The following is a 13,300-nucleotide window of genomic DNA, read 5'->3' as shown; positions in this document are numbered from 1 at the left end:
AATATCAAATTTTTACTACGCCTAAAATCTATAATTAATAAGTATGCGCCACCGTCCTTGCCTTCGCCCAGTGCATGCTCCTTTCTCTATCCTCCACGCGATCAGATCTCAGATCATGTGCCGCTAAATGCTCTCAAGAAACATTTCTGTTTATTCCGTTAAAAGGCACGACTTCCTGATGTTACCGTTGACATCGCGTTCGATGACTACCTATTCATCATCCTCACCCTCTGCATCGCGTTCCTCAGAAACTGACCTTGAGCGACGAGCAGCTGGGCTGCTGCCCCGGTGGTCAACATCCTCTTCGCCTTCAGCATCCTGGCCCTCGTGGTGCTCCTCCTCTTCCTCGACAGGTCCCCCACCAAGAGGATGATCATGATGCGCCTTTATCATCTCACGAACCTCCTCAGTGGGATCCTCGACGGTGATGTCGAGCTGGTCGATAACTTGCTCCTCCTGAGCGATACCGATATTTCGTGCAATATTCTTTGTTCGTTGAGGTCGGACAGTAGATTTCTGCTGGACAGGATAATAGTACACAGCCTTCTGGTTAGGATAGAATGTGTCTTCATTGTACGATAAGATGATTTCTTCGTCATACTTGGTCGCGGCTTCAAACTCGACCTCTTGAGCCGTCTCATAGCCTCGGAGTCGCCTAAACTGAAAGCAGCCACCGGCATCTGATTGGTGAGTATAGAGTTCGTCATCGTTGTGGTCAGCGTCCTCGACATCGAATTTGCGACGGAAGCGCTCCCCAGCAGTAGCCGAAGCTGCCAGGTAGTATTCGTAGTTCATTGTATTCTGAGGCTTGGGAATGTTGTCGGGATCTTGCTCGTGGGCTGCCACAGCTGCTTCGTACGCCTCTTCTTCTTCCGGTGTTCGATCGATAGGCTTGAACAAACCGCTCAGAAGACGTCTGTCGTACTGTTTTGCGCTGACTACAGGGGCCTGGTGGAATTTGATCGTGACGTATGCGCCAGTGTCCGGGAAAGCATCGAGATCGGGGATAAGAGGCGACACGTCGACCACCCTGAGGTTTTTCTTGCTGGGATGTTTGGCGCGTTTGGGGTCGTTAAATTCTTGCTCTGCGATCTCGAAGCCCTTGTCGATCTTGCGCTTGATGGCATGAGGAGAATCGGCAGCAGGTTCCGGAACACGTTTGTTCCTATTGGCTTTCTTGAGCATGGCACTAGGTATAGCTCCATCCTTGCGCTTCGAGCTGCCTGAAGAGATGTATTCTGTTCGGCGAAGAAAAGAAACATTGGCCTCGGCAGCCTTCATCTTTCCAAGAGCAGCGATGGGTCTTAGGAGCGGTCGATCATGAGGATGAAGAGCGGGAGGATGAGCAGGAGCTTGAATGGCTGAGCGAGAGTCAGTATTACCAAATTTAATCACCAAAAAAAGCCAACTCACATCGTTCATCACCATCGAAAACGCCGGGCATTCCCACCAAGTCAAGGGGCATTCCCAACTCGGCGTCAGCCTCGATGTTCAGCGGTTGTTCCCTCGCAAGACGCGAGGCGAAGCCTGGCGTCGTGTACTGTCCACTCGCAAGACCAGTATTAGGGATATCGAGCAGCTTGGGGGGGTGCGGTGGTGGAGGGAGCGCATTGGAGTATCGGATTCGAGCGATGAAGTCCTGGTGAACCATGCGCTCACCGGGGCGGGAAGCCGAAGATGACATGATTATAGAATTGGCGACGACCGCCTGGTAAACGAATTGGTGTAAGTTATGTCGTCGTGATGTGTTTAGAAGATGAGGGAGCGCGATTCGTTGTTGATTTTGGGTTGTAAGTTGACTGGAGAAGCTTAAGCGCGAGCGCGGCTGAAGTTCGAGGTAAGGAATTCTGAGAATTGCGGCAAGGCTACTGGCTTGTCCAAGCTCCACGCCTGTGTACATGTGTAATCGCAAATACTGAAACGCTGCGGCAGAAATACTGCCTGAATTAATCGGTAATAATGTAACAACTCAAGTCAATTCGTGCAATTGAAAGATTCATGATCGCATGGTATTCCCATCAAACCTGTATACTTATTCCAAAGTCACAGGTACTACCACCATTCATCGCCACAAAAATACTTACCATAACCATACTGCATAAATGCCAGATATTTTAATCATTTCAATTGTCATTTTCATTAAATGCCTCGTCTTCACTATTTTTCATGACCCCAAGCCCAGTCAAATCTATAGCTAGGGTGCGTTCGTTCAAACTACCCGTATCCGTTATCGCCGAACCCCATTTGAATTTGCGTTATAGCCCATCAATTCTGCCTCATGATTGTAATACACGCCTCGGAACACACATCGTATTATAGTGCAGCTTGATAAAGCTGGCCTTCGTGGTAATACAGGACACGCGGGTTTCTCGCGGATTAAGATCCCCGTCGTGCTGAAGAAGAAAATTATCCTAGAAAGCTCTGGTTGTTTACGAACTGTTCTTGGCGTAGTTCTTCTTGCCAACGGTGAAGGGGACGTAGCGGTACTTGATCATGTGCTGGATTTGCTTGCGCACTATAGAGAGTCAGCTTTGTAGTAATACGTTTATCCAGGCTAACTTACTGGTCAAGAAGAAAAGGATGAACCAGTACATGACCAGAACGGGCCAGAAAACTGGCACGTTGAAGACCTCGAACCAACTACAGGTAAAGCCGATGACAATGGCGCGGGTGGCCCAGTACCAGAACTTGAACTCGGGAAGTCGGCGGATGAAGGGCTTGAATTCCTCGTCGGACTTGGTAGGTAGGGTGCCTACAGAGCCATCCTCCATATCATTGTCGGCCTCTTCATTGGAAGGATCGAATTTGGGCTGCAGGAAAGCAAGAAACAGGTTCAGAAGGTAGATGCCGAGCGCATAGGCAACTAAACATTGATTAGCATGGCGGTCATACGAGAGCAGGAACTAAGAACCAAACATACCGATGTACCAGCCCTGCGCAACCAAGATTCGCAGGAAGAAAAGCATGAGGCAGACAACCGTACCGATCCATCTGTAGAGAACGAAAGGGGTTGACTGGTCCAACAAAGCTTGGTATTTCTATATCAATCGTCAGAAAAGTCGCAGGATACGATGAACGGCGTTCAGAGACATACTCGCTGAATCTTTGAAGTGTGGACACTGACAGCCTCGAAGGGGGTCTGCTCAGGCTCTGGCGCATTCATATTGAATAGAGTGTATCGATTCGCGGCTGTTGATCAAGGTAGGTTGTTTCTCTTGGTGAAGATTGTCGCAAGTAAGTACCGACCACGAGTCTGATCGTACGTGGGAGACAGCGACTCTAGTTTCGCTAGGCTGAATTGATGCGAAAGAGGGAAAAGGATGGCGAATTCACGATTGTAGAGATAACCAGGCTTCGAACTTTTGTTGGAAATAGAGATACAGCCACGTAACGGAAGGCAGCTAAAAACAACCGGCCCTTTGCCGGACAAAGGAGAACCGTTGACAGGCAGGTTGTTTGGTGGCCTCCCTTGTTAATCTACAATCTTATTGGTGATTAAAGCCAGATTGCTTAGGTCCTGGCATGGAGGCCCTAGAGGTCCTGACTCCTGGGGAGAGCCCCTTGGACTAAGACCCCACATATAGATGAGGCGCAGTTTATGGGCCAGTAAGTTAGTTAGTAGGTAACAGAAAAGCTGGCTTTGTAAATCTTAGAGTGCAAAAATAAATAGCTCAACAAGTGTGACCCAAATAGCATAAGCTGGGCCTGCCAATTTCGTCTCTTGTGCTTCTGGCAGCCAACTTTTCTGGTACCCTGTGGTTGGGGTTTATTTGACCCCTGCCCAGTTCATGTGGGCAATCTACAATCTAACAGTGAGCAGCTTTGATTGAAACAAAACTGTCAACAGCCTTTGTGAATCAGCGACATTATATATAACAGTGCATTTCTCAGAGGCGCTCAGATGTCAAACTCATTAAACATGTTCATTCGTTCCTAGCCATCAGATTCTTTTAAAATTTGTTGCATTATACTCTATCGTCCATTCAAGGACTACCTAGGTAGGTATAACTGGGTGTGTTCCATGGATGGGCTGACATATCACCCAAGCTATTGCGATTCATTTTCTACCACACACAAGTGTCATGAGCAAAAGAAAACGAAATAGATATTTATCATAGGTTACTCATGGAACCGAATATTAAATCATGCACCCTCAGACTAAGTAGCAGTATCAAACAAGCACGTGACGTATATTGGCAATCATCCTCGTCTCATCGGCTTTGTAATGGATATGGCCGGCCCATGTTATCCTCGGCTCTTTTGTCCAGTTGCGTCACTGGGGAAGCTTAAAGCACCCCCAGAGTCAAGCTCTTGTTGACTTGCCCAGCCTCGACTTACTGTTTCTTCTACAGTATAGATTCGTTATCCGTTTTCTATTTCCCACTTCCTCATTAAAACCTTACAATGAATGCTTTCCGCTACATGAGACCTGTCGCCGCTCGAGTGCCTTTTCAGAGGTTTACTCTTCCTCGAGTTGCCCGAGCTTACAGCTCCAAGACCTACGAATATATACAGGTTTCACAGCCCAAGCCTGGTGTCGGCCAGGGTAAGAATGTCTCAATATTTACTTAGAATTCCGCAGCTAACTATTCTGTCAGTGACACTGGACCGCCCCAAGGCTCTCAATGCTCTTTGCACACCTCTTATCAAGGAGCTCAACCAGGCTCTTCTCGAATTCAATGCAGCCGATGACACTTCAGTCATTATCTTGACCGGATCTCAAAAGGCTTTTGCCGCCGGTGCCGATATCAAGGAGATGGCCCCTCTCACTTTTGCTGAAGCTTACACCAACTCCTTCATCGAGTCTTGGTCCGATCTCACCACTCAAATCAAGAAGCCCGTCATCGCTGCTGTCTCAGGTCACGCTCTAGGCGGAGGATGCGAGCTAGCTATGATGTGCGATCTTATTTACTGCACCGAGAATGCCAACTTTGGCCAGCCTGAGATCAAGCTCGGTACTGTTCCTGGTGCTGGAGGCAGCCAGCGCCTCACTCGTGCCATTGGCAAATCAAAGGCCATGGAACTCATCCTCACTGGCAAGAACTTTTCTGGAGTTGATGCTGAGAAGTGGGGACTCGCTGCCAGAACTTTCCCAACTCATGAAGCTTTGATGGAGGAGACTCTCAAACTCGCTGAGACAATTGCTGGCTACTCCAAGGTCGCTGTTCAAGCCGCTAAGGAGGTTGTCAACAAGAGCCAGGACCTTGGTCTTCGCGACGGTGTGGAGTTTGAGCGACGAGTATTCCACAGTCTGTTTGGTAGTCAGGACCAAAAGATCGGAATGAAGGCATTCGCAGAGAAGAAGAAAGCTGAGTGGAGCCACTCATGAGAAAGATAATGCGAAAGATATTTAGATCCAGGTGTATCTCTGTTTCTGGCAAGAGAAATACACAATAGTCTCAACAATGGATAAAAATTCGACCAAACACGTTGGCATCATGATGTGTTACCTTACACGTCCGCCAACACACCATCTACCGTTAATGAGTGGGGTGAAGCAATGGCTTCTCCAGCTATGGGAGTTGGTGCAAACTATAAAATTGATTCACGGCAATTTACGATGCACCATTAAGCTCAAGCTTAGCTGTAAAAACCACTAGAATGTACTTTATCAACGCTTATATAAATACATATTCATGACTATGGTGTTGCATCAAGCGTCAGAGCCTCGAATGACCTTTCTCTCCATGATCTGCTAACCTACAGTTCAGCTCTACTGCTTGACTCGGCTTTTGGTGCGGATAATGTCTTATACGCCGTGCGGACATACATACATAGACGTGACCTTCTCTGTATGCAGTGTTTATCTTCCAATTTTTCTGGTTGCTGCCCAACCCATCTTCAATGTATTGTGACCAGCTTGAAAAGAGGTGTGTTGTGCAAATGCAGTTCTTCCTGACTGTCTTTCGTGGGTGAGCCTTAACGCCCAGACCGACCCCGCCACTAGACTAGCAGCTTGTACAGTAGAACCTCTGGCAGTCGACAGAACATCATCCTCAACTTGCATCTTCAATCAGCCTCTACTCACCTAGCGCTGGCTATTTTGGGCTACCATCCTTTCTTTTTTTCCCATATAAAGGGCGGTACTTAATACAGTATCATGAATGGAGCCTACAAACACTGGCTTGGACTTAGAAAAGGAGCTGACGTGCTCTGTAAATCTCCCCGCCTTTTGTATCCAGCCTCAATGACCCGCCAACAGTAGCTAACTATGCGCGCAGATCTGCACGGAGCTCCTTTACCAGCCCTTGACTCTCCTTGATTGTCTTCATACGTTTTGCGGTGCTTGCTTGAAGGAATGGTTTACTTTTCAGGCCGCGACGGCCGAGCGGTCGCCTAACCCGCCTGCTCCCGGCACCAACATCTTTACATGCCCATCGTGTCGAGCTACTGTACGAACCACTCAACATAATGCCACCGTCGTCACCCTTTTGGATATGTTCATTGCAGCCAGCCCTGGAAAAGATCGCTCTGCAGTGGAAAAGGAGGAGATGGCCAAAAAGTACAAGCCAGGCGATCAAGTCTTGCCAACAATCAATACTCGCCGAACGGCTGAGGAGCGACGCGCTGATGCTGAGGATAGAAGGTTGATAGAAGAGGTTAGAGAGCTGAGCTTACAAGAAGCCGGTGTTTCTTCAGCACCGCCAAGGACGAGACGGAGGCGCGAAAGTCGATCTGCAGACGACAGGAGAAGATCAAGCAGAGACAGGGAAAGGGATCAGGAAAGGGATCGAAGTTTGGATGGCCGCCACCAGCGAGGAAGCCGCCGCCCGCGAATGGACGACGGAAGCCGGCATAGCTCCGACCAACTGCCAGTGGAAGGGGAGCGACGCCGTCGACGGAGCGAGTCAAGACAACGCCAGATCGAGCACCAGTCATCCATTCGATCACTCATAAGCTCCGGTGATATGAGCGAGAGGGATATTGAGCGGGAAATAGAATCATTTGCAAGACAAATTCAGGAAGAAGGGCTCCTCGACGGACTCGACTTGGATAATATCGATTTGAGTCGCGACGACGAGCTTAGCAGGAGAATCACTGAGGCATATCGACGGCGTCAGAGAGATCGAACACGCCAGGAAGCACGAAGAAACAACTACCCGCCGCTAACAAGACCTGTCGAGACTCCAGGGGCAGACGCTCGTATGTTGGCACCTGAAGGAGGTCGAACAAGGGAAAGATCACGACCACATTCAAGGTCTGCGAGTGCCGCGAGCGCCACCAGCGCTGCAAGTCAAACTGAGGAACGGAGTCGTCCGCAAACGAACGCAGCATCAGCGAGTCTCGAAGTTCAGGAGCCGGTACGGAGGCCAAGAAGAAGGACCGCAAGTGGAGGGCGTAGCTCGACCACCCCGATATTCCCGACCACAACTACAGCTGAGAATAGGCCTGCTGCTCGGTCATCAACAGACCTAGGTTCGAGATCCCAAACTACTGATCCTACCCAGTCCCGGCCTAGCCTCAGCGAAGGGCGTAGTACAAGTACTCCTGTCCACACTGCGCCGTTCCCAAATCCTACGGAAGCTCCACCGAGTACCAACACTGGGAGCCTTTCATTTGCTAGTCGCCAGGGAAATGTGGCGAGTGCATCAGTTCTTCCATTGTTCTCTCACCATGATCCCGCAGCCGGTCGCTCCAACAGACCCCGTCCTGTCGATCTTGCAATTGTTCACCAGACAGTGACCAGCCCAATCAGCAGCCCAACAGTTTCGGCGCACCAGAGGACAAGATCACACCTATATCCGGAGCCTTCTGTCAGCTGCTCTCGATGTAATAGGTCACATATCGAATATGAGGTGCACTACAACTGCTCAATTTGTGCCAATGGACAATGGAACATGTGTCTCGACTGCTACCGGGCTGGAAAGGGCTGTCTCTACTGGTTCGGATTCGGCTATGGTGCCTGGGCAAAATGGGAGAAGACGCGGCAACAGCAAGGGGATCCTTCTCTGGCAAAGCCGCACATGTTGACTGCGAGCCGCTACCGCCCTCCTCGCTCAGCTCCTGGTGGGGCTGATGGACGAAAAACGCTTACGACAGATGATCCCAGGCATAGATTAGAAAGCGGCACGTTCTGCGCAAACTGTTCTGCTTGGACAAACGATTGTTATTGGCGATGCAACATATGCAATGAAGGCGATTGGGGCTTTTGTAACGATTGTGTGAACCAAGGGAGATCCTGCACACATACCCTTCTACCTCTAGCTCACGAAGCCACCCAGCCAAACCAAGGCCGATCTGGCAGTCCTCCTAGGTCGCCAGGTCGGCCAACAGCAGCAACCATACTCAAAGGCCCCAATGCATCCAATATTGGACCCTTCAAGCCACTGACCTTCACGACACGCTGCGACGTCTGCCAGGAACCCATTCAACCGAACCAGGCACGGTATCATTGCTACCACTGCACAAGTACTTTAGTTTCAGATGCTACGCCAGGCGATTATGATATATGCTCCTCCTGCTATGGCAATCTAGTCACACAGCGACAAATAAGCTCTGAGAACGGCCACTCTGGATGGAGGAGATGTTTGAATGGACACAGAATGGTGGTTGTCGCGTTTACAGATGGGAAAATCGGACTATGGCGATACATAGCCCAAGACCTAGTGGGAGGCAGAGGACTCAAGTCAGATGCGCCAGAAAAGCCGGAACACCGCGAACATGGCCTCCTGAAATGGGTCTGGCACGACAATGATCAAGAACTTGCCCGGCTCGTCACGAGAGATGTATCAGAAGCAGCGCCGATGGAGAGCGGGTTCACTCAGACTTTCCCTCCTGATGGTGGGGTAGGAATGAAAGCGACAGCGAGATTTGGATGGTACCCGAAGGCAGGGGCCGACGATGAGCTTCTCTTCCCACGAGGAGCTGAAATAAAAGAGATTGAAGATGTTAACGGAGAATGGTTCTTTGGAGCATATATGGGTTCTCGAGGCTTGTTCCCAGCACCATACGTGCGGTTGGAACAGAATACTCCTTGAAGATATGAAAGCTGGGCGTTATGCTGGATACCTAGAAGATGAAATACCCTTGGATATTTACCACTTATCTATATTTTGCCTGGAAACTTAACTACTTCTATCAATGCCTGATTTGCATAATCGTCGCTACCTACCCAAAAATGAGATCTAGACTAATGACGCCTTTGTGGAAGTCGGTGCAAGAATACCGTCCCATCGCCGACAGCCCGGGATTGCGCCATTGCCGATCGCGGCCCCACTATCAAGTACTTCCCATATTACCAAGCTGAACGTCCACGATCAACCTCCAATCCTCTCTAGCCTTGGGAAGCTTGAACGTTCGTGACCCTGTCAATTTTTATTTTTTTTTGTTCAGCCCGCGAAGCTTCATACCAAAGATATGTTTCGTCCCACCGCGAAAAGGCTCGCCGCCACTGCGGCCAAAGCCGCTGCAGCTCCTACGTCCCATACTCTTAATGTCGCTCGAGCTCAAGGAGTCTCCCGAGGTTTGACTGGAGGTGCGCATTACTTGGATTTTACTAAAACATACCCAGAAAGCTAAGTTATCATAGCTATTGGAAACACACCTCTCATCCGTCTTAACCGCCTCTCCGACGAAACCGGCTGCGAGGTTTTGGGCAAGGCCGAGTTCATGAACCCCGGTGGCTCCGTCAAGGACCGTGCAGCCCTCTACGTTGTCAAGGATGCCGAGGAGCGAGGACTTCTCAAGCCCGGCGGTACTGTCGTCGAAGGCACTGCAGGAAACACTGGTATCGGTCTTGCCCACGTCTGCCGGTCTCGCGGCTACAAGCTTGTCATCTACATGCCAAACACCCAGTCCCAAGGCAAGATCGATCTTCTGCGGCTTCTCGGTGCTGAGGTCTACCCCGTCCCCGCCGTTGCTTTCGACAACCCTGAGAACTACAACCACCAGGCCCGTAGACACGCCGAGCGATTAGAAAATGCCGTCTGGACGAATCAGTTCGACAACACAGCTAACCGCCGTGCGCACATCGAGACGACAGGTCCTGAAATTTGGGCGCAAACAGATGGAAAGGTCGATGCGTTCACATGCGCTACTGGTACCGCTGGTACATTGGCTGGCATTACAAGATATTTGAAGGACGTCTCCAACGGCCGGGTTAAGAGCTTCCTCGCCGACCCTCCTGGCAGTGTCCTCCACTCTTACGTATCCTCCGGTGGCAAGCTCAACGAGCGCACTGGCTCCAGTATCACTGAGGGTATCGGACAAGGCCGCATCACCGACAACCTCCAACCAGATATTGGTTTGGTGGATGGTTCGCTTCACATTTCGGACGAGAAGAGTATTGAGATGGTCTACCGCTGTTTAGATGAGGAAGGTCTTTACCTTGGCGCCAGCTCTTCCCTCAACGTTGTTGCTGCTAAAGAGGTTGCTGAGAAGCTAGGCAAGGGTCACACTGTTGTTACTGTCCTCTGCGATGGCGCTTACAGATACGCCGATCGATTGTTTTCTCGCAAGTGGTTGACTGATAAGAAACTTCTGGGAGCTATTCCCAAGCACTTGGAGAAGTACATTGTTCTACCATAGAACGTGCTTTTTAAGGAATCTAGATGATACATATATTTTACATGAAAACCACCATCAATCTTTCCAGAATATGTTTGGATGAACCCGTCCTTGATTAGTTGGAGAGCATCTCAGTGGTTCTTTAATCCATAGTCAAGTATTTCTCCCAATCAGGCTTTCGGCCTGTAATACGTTCGTACTCGAGACCAAAACCTTTCCTATTTTCGGAGCCTGCCTTGATGAAGTCTTCAACATGCTTCTCCAGCATGTCGCGGAAATACATTAGTTTCCCTGTATCGTCACCAACAATTTCCTGTGCAAGTTCCATCGCTCTGATGTTCTGAGCGACTACCCTAACATAATAGTAGGGGCTGATGGGGTCCTGCTTTTCATAGGACTCCTGGACACCACTGCGTACGTTCAGCATGTGCCACATAGGGGCTATGTTGCGACGTTTCCGTTCATACTTTGCCAAGATAAACTCTAAATTATCCCGCAATCCTTTGGTAAGTTTCTCGGCAGAATCTCCGGCTGCCTGTTGCGCTTGGATTGTATGTGCTTGACTGAAGAGAAGAAGTCCTCGGATAGTAGGGCGGCAGTGAGCTAGCATATGGATGGAACTTTCTTGCCGTTTGTGCTGTGGACGTTGTATCAGATCCCAAATCAGTTGATTCCATTTCAAAGCTTGCAGAACATCGCGCCCTTCCCGCGTTGAGTCGTAGATCCTTTGGTTGATGGATGACATTAAGAGGGCGATTGAGGAAACATTTTTTAGAGTAAGGCCAGTCTTGTCAGCCTGCTTGGCACACTCAATAATGGAATACTCCTGCTGAGCGGCGCATGCCCTCCGAATCAAGGACAAATAGTGCTCGTTTTCTAGCTTAATCCCAGCCCTCTTGTAGCCAGCCAGGAACGTAGCGATGTTGTCCCATTCCTCCTTGGTCTTCATTAGCTTGGTCGCTTGCGTGAGTGCTTTCTTTGAATTCGGGATGTCATTCTTTATATCGATTGGCGAAAATGTATGCTCAAGGCCATCAAGCTCGATAACAATGGGGTTGCGCCGCATGAAGTCGCTCTTGCTTGGGTTATAGACAATCTTCCTCTGTGTCTCAGGCAGGTATGCTGGAAGGATGATCTTCTCCTGAACATCGATAAGAATTTCGTTCAACTCGGGGTTTTCAGTCTCTGCGAAGACGGCACTCAAGCCTAGCAAAGTGTCAATGGATTTATCTCATTATCAATGCCGTCGGGTTTCGAGTTGACCTACATCGGGTAGGAGTTGCACTGAAGCGTCGGTATTGTGGTGCAGGGTTTGCAAGGGACACTCGCAAGTTCGCAAGCGGCCTAAAGGCCGGCATGATTGACCTGTTCAGCATCTTGCTGGCTGCACAACTCAATGATCGAGCTGGTCCAGAAAAATGGCTGTCGTTTTTTTCTGAATTAGCAGGTGTCTCAGGTACCTTAGAACGGTGCTCTTGAAAATAACCCGGGCGGACAAACTGTGGGACCGCACCAATCAGATTTCGGAATTGGCATCGTCGGGCCGTGAACATTGTACGTAGCTCTAGAAATTCTAGCCTGGCTCATCATTGTCGTATCTTTCGCGGCAAGTCACATCACAATGAACGTCGCAAGCCTGGGACGGCCAGTCGGCTGTCTGAAGACTGCCCTTCGACGAACGAGATTCCAGAGGAGTTTCCAGAGAAATGCCTCTTCAGCAGTCGCTGTTCAGCCTATGGCTAAGCGGATCTCAAATGCCTTCAGCGCTGAGCAGCGTACGTTTTTATATGTCCGTAGCATTGCGAATTCTATCACTGACACTCAATCTAGGGGCGGATCTTGCCAAGGTCAGCAAATTCCACATTCATCCTCGCGTCCCGAGCATTCGCAGCACACACCCCGATCCCATGCCCGCACTCTTGGAAAAGCAAATCGCCAAACTCGATCCAACCGGCGCACGCACACGACTTTTCTCTAAGGAACATGCCGACAGCGCCAAGGTGGGAGATGTCCTGATGGTAACGACAAAAAGCGGCGAGCCCTTTGCTGGAGCTTTTCTTCAAATCCGACGCCGGGGCCAAGATACGGCTATCCAACTGCGAGGACAGATGATGAAGGTGGGCGTTGAGATGTGGTTCAAGGTCTACAGTCCAACCGTAACGGGTATTGATATTATCTGGCGACGACCCAAGAGGGCACGACGTGCTCGTCTCACATACATGCGCAAACCCAAGCACGACATGGGCAGTGTGGACCAGATGGTATTTGCCTGGAAAAAGGAGAGATACACTCTACGGTCACGCGCCAGTCAGACTGGAAGGCCGGCTGGGAAGCAACATGCCAAGATTCTCGGACAAAAGAAGCCATAAATGAATTCAGGTACTGGGAGTGGTTGTATGATAAATTGTGTATAAGAAGTTGTATAGAGTGTATCAATCACTTTACGAAAGTCTCCGTTTCTCATCAACCCCCCACTATGGAAACGATGATAATTACTTCCAGTCCCCAGTGTCATTGTTTTACTGTGTTGAGACTTGAACTACCAGGCCCCCTATGTTAATATCTATGCGTAGGTAGGCCTGAACATGATGCGAATTATCTCTCTAATAATAGCAAATGCTCGAATGCCACTAATGGTGATAGTTGATTTCAGTAAAGTATGCTGTTTCTGCCATACAACATTTGTAGTCCTTTATCACCCGTACCTAGTGGGTATGCACTATATACCTACTTTGGTGGTGTTCATGCAAATGGCTCGTCTGAGACAGTTCTCGTCGGCAACTGATTAAATTCC

At 49.6% G+C, this 13,300-nt stretch overlaps 7 protein-coding genes across 7 annotated transcripts; 4 read left to right on the top strand and 3 right to left on the bottom strand.

Moving 5' to 3' along the window:
* Positions 1-210: 210 nt before the first annotated feature.
* FPOAC1_011069 (uncharacterized protein) lies at positions 211-1,684 on the bottom strand (the record flags this gene model as incomplete). Its single annotated transcript, XM_044855456.1, has 2 exons — positions 211-1,361; positions 1,414-1,684. The coding sequence occupies 2 exons, from the start codon at positions 1,682-1,684 to the stop codon at positions 211-213; spliced, it is 1,422 nt and encodes a 473-aa protein (XP_044702769.1).
* A 745-nt stretch (positions 1,685-2,429) lies between these two features.
* Positions 2,430-3,163, bottom strand: FPOAC1_011068 (uncharacterized protein; the record flags this gene model as incomplete). Its single annotated transcript, XM_044855455.1, has 4 exons — positions 2,430-2,515; positions 2,564-2,863; positions 2,921-3,038; positions 3,095-3,163. 4 exons carry the CDS (start codon positions 3,161-3,163, stop codon positions 2,430-2,432), a joined length of 573 nt encoding a protein of 190 aa, XP_044702768.1.
* Positions 3,164-4,404: 1,241 nt separating this feature from the next.
* FPOAC1_011067 (uncharacterized protein) lies at positions 4,405-5,329 on the top strand (the record flags this gene model as incomplete). Its single annotated transcript, XM_044855454.1, has 2 exons — positions 4,405-4,546; positions 4,599-5,329. The coding sequence occupies 2 exons, from the start codon at positions 4,405-4,407 to the stop codon at positions 5,327-5,329; spliced, it is 873 nt and encodes a 290-aa protein (XP_044702767.1).
* Positions 5,330-6,104: 775 nt separating this feature from the next.
* FPOAC1_011066 (uncharacterized protein) lies at positions 6,105-8,978 on the top strand (the record flags this gene model as incomplete). Its single annotated transcript, XM_044855453.1, has 2 exons — positions 6,105-6,155; positions 6,222-8,978. 2 exons carry the CDS (start codon positions 6,105-6,107, stop codon positions 8,976-8,978), a joined length of 2,808 nt encoding a protein of 935 aa, XP_044702766.1.
* A 379-nt stretch (positions 8,979-9,357) lies between these two features.
* On the top strand, positions 9,358-10,527 carry CYS17 (Cysteine synthase 1; the record flags this gene model as incomplete). Its single annotated transcript, XM_044855452.1, has 2 exons — positions 9,358-9,475; positions 9,530-10,527. The coding sequence occupies 2 exons, from the start codon at positions 9,358-9,360 to the stop codon at positions 10,525-10,527; spliced, it is 1,116 nt and encodes a 371-aa protein (XP_044702765.1).
* Positions 10,528-10,648: 121 nt separating this feature from the next.
* FPOAC1_011064 (uncharacterized protein) lies at positions 10,649-11,864 on the bottom strand (the record flags this gene model as incomplete). The annotated part of the gene is made up of 2 exons (XM_044855451.1): positions 10,649-11,712; positions 11,774-11,864. The coding sequence occupies 2 exons, from the start codon at positions 11,862-11,864 to the stop codon at positions 10,649-10,651; spliced, it is 1,155 nt and encodes a 384-aa protein (XP_044702764.1).
* A 263-nt stretch (positions 11,865-12,127) lies between these two features.
* FPOAC1_011063 (uncharacterized protein) lies at positions 12,128-12,875 on the top strand (the record flags this gene model as incomplete). Its single annotated transcript, XM_044855450.1, has 2 exons — positions 12,128-12,281; positions 12,337-12,875. The coding sequence occupies 2 exons, from the start codon at positions 12,128-12,130 to the stop codon at positions 12,873-12,875; spliced, it is 693 nt and encodes a 230-aa protein (XP_044702763.1).
* Positions 12,876-13,300: the final 425 nt, after the last annotated feature.

This window comes from Fusarium poae, chromosome 4, assembly GCF_019609905.1.
Source record: "Fusarium poae strain DAOMC 252244 chromosome 4, whole genome shotgun sequence".
In the NCBI taxonomy this organism is placed as follows: domain Eukaryota; kingdom Fungi; phylum Ascomycota; class Sordariomycetes; order Hypocreales; family Nectriaceae; genus Fusarium; species Fusarium poae.
The sequence above is the reverse complement of the archived record's forward strand: the minus strand, read 5'-3'. Positions and strand labels throughout refer to the sequence as shown.